Source organism: Tigriopus californicus, chromosome 11, assembly GCF_007210705.1.
Source record: "Tigriopus californicus strain San Diego chromosome 11, Tcal_SD_v2.1, whole genome shotgun sequence".
NCBI lineage: Eukaryota > Metazoa > Arthropoda > Copepoda > Harpacticoida > Harpacticidae > Tigriopus > Tigriopus californicus.
Genome location: NC_081450.1, coordinates 11,231,394 through 11,238,607, shown reverse-complemented (window position 1 = coordinate 11,238,607; position 7,214 = coordinate 11,231,394). Strand labels below are relative to the sequence as shown.

General features: G+C 36.7%; 1 protein-coding gene across 1 annotated transcript in view; it reads right to left on the bottom strand.

Moving 5' to 3' along the window:
* Positions 1-6,656: 6,656 nt before the first annotated feature.
* LOC131890239 (uncharacterized) overlaps positions 6,657-7,214 on the bottom strand; it is a 735-nt gene continuing 177 nt past the window's right edge. The window contains exon 2 of the mRNA XM_059239548.1: positions 6,657-7,203. Coding sequence (XP_059095531.1) covers positions 6,780-7,203 — 424 coding nt within the window. The 3' untranslated portion in view covers positions 6,657-6,779. The remainder of the gene's footprint in view (positions 7,204-7,214) is intronic.

Genomic DNA, 7,214 nt, shown 5'->3' with positions numbered 1-7,214 from the left:
ACATGTGATCATGTGATTATTGCAACATATCATTGACCACATCACTTGAGTACCTTGAGGATGATTTGTGGCCAAATTTGGCAAAATGAACTTTTTCGACAAGTTATTGTGATCCTTTGAGGTGCTATTTTTGAAGAAGTGATTGATTCAGGCAGGATATACGAAATCTTTTTTCCAGTGGCACTCCACATATCTAGAAGTCTGGGAAAAAGTATAATATCTTTTTGCCACCGTATCAAAAAGTTCCAACGTAGGTAATGTAATAAGTCATTTTGAGCAAACAAAAATATGTACGTATAACCCAAAAACTTATCCAATTCGAATTATCTTTAGCCTTATCTTAGTTTCATTCCCACTACAAGTTTGATGACCATGCATAACACCCTTGAAAAGTCTAGTCTGTTAGGTATTTGATGGCCGTTTTGTGTGAAACCAGGACCATTGAAATTGTAATATCCAAGCATCTGGATGATAAATGTCCATGAATTTTGAATTTGGTGGAAAACTAAGTTTACACATGATTCTAAATGAACAGATGTTTATCGTATGCATCTTTAAGTTTGTGTTTAACTACTCATTGTTTTTTCTTGACCAACAATTGACTTTTTGATGACATAGTAACCATCCTTGGCCTTTTTTTTTAAGCAAAAAGTGTCTTCATAAGTGTTTTGATCTTGGTTGAAACATACGTATTAGCAATATTATACAAATAACAGCACTGCTCTTGCTTCCTTATAAAGCAATAACAAGAAATGAAAAAAAAACCATATTTTCACCATCCTTGTGCAATGTATAGTTTTAAAAAAGTAGTTATGTCACTCAAAAGTAATCATAAACCCAAGTTGAAATGAGGTTCCCCATCCTAATTTGGCAATTTCATCTTTCATTTTCATGCAGCTTATACTTCACGGGACTTAGCTAAAGGTGTTCTAATGGACATCTTTTAAACTCTACTTGAAGTCAAGACATGATCATCACCACTCCTCAGAAAAAGATGCCAACGAAAATGCAAGTATTTCGTCGGAAAGTTGCAATCGTTTTTGCACAAGTTGCCTTTTTGGTACTAAAATTCCCTTTGTATTTCTGGCATGAGCTTTCTTCCATTGGCACAAAACATCAGGTGTTTCCTGTCTTTTAAAAAGTACCCTGAGTGGCGAACAAACTTTTCAAAAACAAGAACTGTCTTTGGGTTTGGAACTTTGCCTAATAGACAACATATTGTGTGATGCCTGCCACGCCCTTAGCTAGAAACATTTTTGTCTAATTTCCAAGAGAGTTGCCTATTTTGCCTATATTTCAATATATGTAAGTAACCGGTCGTCTTTTCGCTTTGAACAAGTATGATAGGAGCAGTTTGAAAATCGCAATCATATCACTAAATTTGATGATATGTTAACTTTTTATGAAGCTTCGAAAATTTTAGAACACCCTTTTTCGTTTTTTTCGGGCTTCCTTACCTCTACTGGAATCGGAATTCCCAGCAATTAAAGACGGAAAAAGGGATCAATTTGACCGGATTTTATATGCATATACTATCTGATCCACCAACAAAGAAAAGAAAGCCTACATGGAAATGGAGAGAGTCACTTATAAAGAAATGAGCCTCAATGTTTCAGGAAGCCATCAATGTCACAGATTTTCGAGTTTCTTCACTTAAAAACATCTCATTGGCCACTTTTACCCACCCATTCACTTGTCCCCCATTGTTTGTTGATTTAATTAGGGCTTGATGTAATTCGCTGGCAGCACTGCCAAATCTCAAATAGCTCGACTTTTGAAGGCCAGTTTCGGGTCATGTTTAATCTTTCACGACCAGATAAACCGACTTAAAACTGGAATTGCTCAGATTTTACAAGTGTTTTTACGAGTTGTACTTTATAAGTGATAACTGACGATGTGTCAGACCCGTTGGGAAGCCAGAGTAAGAGCATTAAGGAACATATTATTGTAAAATAGAAGGATTCTGGAATAACTTGGAAAACAAATGTTTCAAAAATGGGCTCATGGAACTCTTCCTCGACAGTAAAGTTGTGCCCCTGGGTTTTTTGATTTCAAAAAATGGGCTCATATGTCTCGGCACTTTCAATTTTGGCATTATATAGTCTGGGATTTCCGTGATTGGCTGAATTTCATAAAAGCTGTGGTCCATCCTTCGTTTGAAAATCGTCTGCAGGTGCTGAAATTTTACACTTGACATCAGTTGTTCTAATGTATGTACAAGTTAGTAACTATATATCATGAAGGTGCAGACAGCATATACTACTAGGTTGCCGCAGATGTTGAAGTTTTAATTTGTAATAGCTTTTAGACACATTCAAAACTCCCACAGAAACCCAGATGGTTAGTTATCGGATGCCAACAAACGCTTTTCGCTTAATTGAGTCCTTAGCGACTTTTTCTCTTCTTACTAACTTACAGACTGATAAGAATTATTTTGATCAGAATCAGTTATGTTTTTTGATAAATATTTCAGGATAGTGACTCATCAGAGAGGAAACGACACTACTCTCCTTCATTCGCCAAGTTAGGCCATTGTGTTGAACTAAGACAGTAGCTCCAAGATCAAGAGAGCCCATGTTACAGCATACATATAGTTGTGCTGTTTATTAATCTATGAACCCTTTGATGGACAACTCTACCCATCTACAAAAGATCTATATATGCCTGAATATGTGTAAAGTTTTTTTTTGTTGCGCCTGGCACCTTTTCTGAGTCATCATTTTGTGTTAAGCGAAAACACTTTCATACAATAACCTAATCCATATCATACTTTTACTTTTGTGATTGATTCAGTTACCTGTTCATTTTTGAAATTGCTACGTGTTAAGAAGATTAAATAAAACGCAGGCAAAATTTAAGCTACCATGGAAATATTTAAGTATAGCCCTTTAAATTTCAATCTAAATTTTGGACAAAATGCTTCAATGAATTTGTTAAAAATTGTCTAAGACGGCGTTAATATTTTTGGTAGTATGAAAAATTCCATCGGATCCTTAAAACAAAATGTACTGCTGCTCAAGCAAACAACATGCCTACTTTGTATTTGAGGGGCACTTCTTGAGTGATTAACCATAGTTTCTTCAGCCAGCTGTGACGTCACTCCCTGCCTCATAAAATGGGGAGAAGTACGTGAGCAAGTAACATGTCAGAAATAGGCGTATTTCTCTTGAATGAGTAGCTTTTTTTAGAAACTTTTAGAAAACTGATATTGTTTGGTAATCTAAGGGGGCCAGTTTTAGTAATCCAAACGTATCTTTAAAAGTTAGGCTTCATGTATGCTTGAAGGGAATAATCAAATTCCATTTCTTATATCAAATCAACCATAATGTTGATTTATTTTCACAATGAATGATTAGAATCCTGACAAATGTAAGACCCCAAATCGTTGTCTATTCTAAGAAAACACTAACATTTTTATTGTGTTATGCAAATTCCTGTAAAATTTCAAATGTACAGAATTTTTTTAATCAAATACATTTTATCATTAAGTTTTTATAGCTTGGTGAGGTCGTTGTTTTTTAATATTCTAAATATTCTCAAAGTTGAAAAATTGTGAAATGATTATATCAGACTATGGACTTGCCAAAATCATCGAAACATAAGGTTTTGATTTTTTTTAAATTTTATTTTTTAGCTAAATCTTTATTGCGAGATTATTTCTCATTGGATCAGGATATTTTTTATTTTACAACATTATTATACAATTTGGTCTTGTCCCGTTCGGGGTTCCAGGTGCTTTTTCATGTCATGCAAAAATCATTAACATTGGTGTCATTGCTTGAATGAATATATTTTTAGGCTTTGGCTTTCATAGGGGCTCAGCAGCTTCGAAAATTCATCATTTTCCAAGGGTGGCTAATATTGCTTTTGGCCAATTATTTAGTAAAGTCATGTTAGATGAAATTTTCTTTTTTGTATTAATCTTAGCCACTCAATTTTGTTTAATAAATGATCATTAAATGAAAGAAGCGACAATTTCTTTTGAAATCTAGCATGGGGGCAATTTGGAGGTTTTTTGCATTCGGGCAATCATCAAGTTTACAGTACATGGGGGATTTGCCGACATTAGCTGGAAAGTTATGTACTGGTCTGAACTTTTTTTGCCTTCTTGCCCAGAGTATGATGTAAAAAGGATTCTAATTGTGATTGATTCTGAAACGGCAACAAAAATGTCGTTTTATATAACTACAAACGGTCCTGAAATATACATACACACATTGTCGTAACAGGTTTGGACAAAATCATTGACTGGAACATCTGAAACTTTGACCTTGAAAATGACGATTTCCGTTCAGTTTGAATGTTCCGCCTTTATAGCGTTTTCACTTTGACAGGGATTGCGGGATTGCTTACTCCTTTGATTTGGCTTACACGCACTTTCAACCAATGAGAGACCTTGTTTACATTGTGCTTCTCCTGAATCGTAATGGATATGTGCGCGGACCAAAGTGACTAAAAAGCGTGCGAATTTCAAACTGAGAGTCGTTGGGTTAACCCATGGACGACGTCTGATCAACGGTCAGTAAGGTTGTCAAGTGTTTATGAGATTTTTAAATGTTCTTTTGTCTAGGATTTTAACCCTTAACACGATACACATTGCATGAATATCGAACAAGAAAAGAAAAGAAATAAGTTGAAATTGTTCATCTTCCTTTCTTAAAACCATGTGTTTATTGTAATGAGGGAAATACCGATCCAACCATTTAGATGTTTAGAATATGTAACGCTGAAGTTTCAAAATGAGGAACATACTTTCTATTGGATATGTATTACCAGATTTGTCCTGACAAGTCTTTGACAATTTAACTCAATCTCTTTTTTTCAATTTCTAGTATTTTGCTGTTGTTTAGGCGCAAAAGCGCAAAACAGAAATCATTATTCTTCATGAATGATAATTTAGTATTTAGCTCCTAGATATAAATCATAACTCCGCTTTCTAGTTTTCATGGATGCAAAAACTACTATCCATTCCTTTACTAAGATGATTTTTATTTGGAGCTCAAACCATCACTTGGGACCCGAAAAATTTGGCCCACTTCTTTGACCGAGTTGTGGGTAGTGATTAGAATATCCAATTTCTTTGGGATTCAACTTTCTTTTGGCTTGGCACGCCACCCAAAACTATTGGAAGACGACTAAAGAATCTTGCGGCAAAGAGTGATGGATAACAAAAGATCAGACATATCTCTAAGTCTTCCCTCATATTTGAAATCATCCCCAAAGAGAACAAAACACCCTTTAGTTTCTCCTTAATGCCAGTGAAGTTGCCCAAAAGGCAAGAAGTAAGTTCTTTATGTTTTGCCCTATCATCAAAAGGCTTCAATACCAACACCATGGCGTTATGTTGGCAAGTGATGCCATACAACTTAACCATAATGGTTTAGGAGCGCTAGATGGCATAAAATCCCTCGCTATTGGTTTCCATACTCCAGGGCCTTGACGTTACTTCCTTACGAAGGAATATTTATTTCCGTGCGCACCAAGACATAAATATTGAATCAATAATGATTAATTAGTCAGTCTAGAGTGCAATAACTAGATTTTTCTGACTGCGTGTTTGTGTTTGTGAGCAAACGAGGTTCAAAGCCATTCTTTGCCCAGGTGCCATCTTTGGTTCTTTTGCGCTATATGAGACAAGGCCATATGGAAAAAGAGCGGTTATCGATATGGCACACACTGCGTGAATAACGGCCATGAAACTTTTGCCATCCAATGACCTCAACCTGATCGATGGATGCTCTTTTTATGCCTTCAGCAAAGATTTTCTTGGCCACAAGTTGCAAGCATTTTCATCTTCAACCAGAGGCATTTCTGTGGTGTCTTCATACCTGCATAGTGCATGGTATTCTTATGAAGTGCTACATGGGATATTGGATACTCCACCCGGAAAATGCTCTCCATTCACAAAAGGACCTTTCCATTGTCTTTTCAATAGCAAGATTCTTTTCACCTAATGATAGAACATGCGTACGAAAATGATCCAATTACTTGGTCACAGATTCCATACCGGTCCCACCACTAGTGTAATACTCATAACCTGATGAGACATATTTCAAGTACAGAAGCTAGTGGATTTGACATAATTACTAATTCCATGTTGCTAAAGGTAATCATTAAGCGGCATTCAGAATAACACTTGTCTTTTGCACGAAAGCAATCTGTCATTGAAGCTAAAGCTAAGAGGGGAGGCCTTGACCTTTTTCTTATTAAAAGGTTTCTCTTCAAAGACCAGCGATGTTCGGCTTCAAATTACTGCGTAGGTGTGGTTTCTACAGTTTCTTTCTTTTGTGGAGCAATTCAACCGATGTTGCAGTGCACATTACTTCATGTGTGCTTATGAAGAAAAAAAACCATTATTGGAATGAATCGAATGCCGTGTACAACTTGATACTCTCTTGGATCTTGATCACAGCCTCCGGGCAATGACATGATGAAAAGTGAGATTCTACCGGATGATCTCGTCTCATAATATCAACCCGATGGCATATCAAATAATCATTACAGAAGCCAATCTTCCAAGATATCTTGTGTGAACTAGTTTTGCGTTCATTTCTGGTATTTTCGTGCGAATACGAGTTTTCCAACTTCATCAAGAGATAGCGCTAAAACCTTGTGCTCCGAATACTGAACGCCATCGCGATCCAAGGGACATCTAGTGAACGCGAAAGGAAACTTTATTCAACAAATGGCACACAACTAGTTTTGCATGGAAATAGAGAGAATAGACAAATATTTCGGTTTTCTGTGAGGGAATCAGGACGATAAATTGCAGGATTATTTCACAGGCAGTCTTCTCGATTCACTAAGTTCTGATGATTACAAGTGCCCTGTTCGGGATCAAACCAGAGATCAGGTAAGCATTCCATTCGATAACGGATATTCTCGACACACCGGAGGTATTCTACACAATTTCCTTGAATGATTTGGACTTCATTTCTCCTTTGACAGGTGATGCCATTGCCTTTGGGTCTTTGAAGCTTGGCTCGGTCTTGGCAGATATTTCCATAAGGAATGGTACAAGAAGTGCCGTCAAATACCAAGCCATCTTGGCACAAGTACGTTTTGGCGATGAAACCATTGACGCAAGTGTGGATTCGGTCGCAGAAATTGGCGTCAGGAAGGTCAACCGGATGTCCATCTTTTCTCCAAGGACAAGGAATTTGACCCTCAATGGCCAAAGATAAGGAGAGCATGCTCAGAAAGGTTGCAAGCAC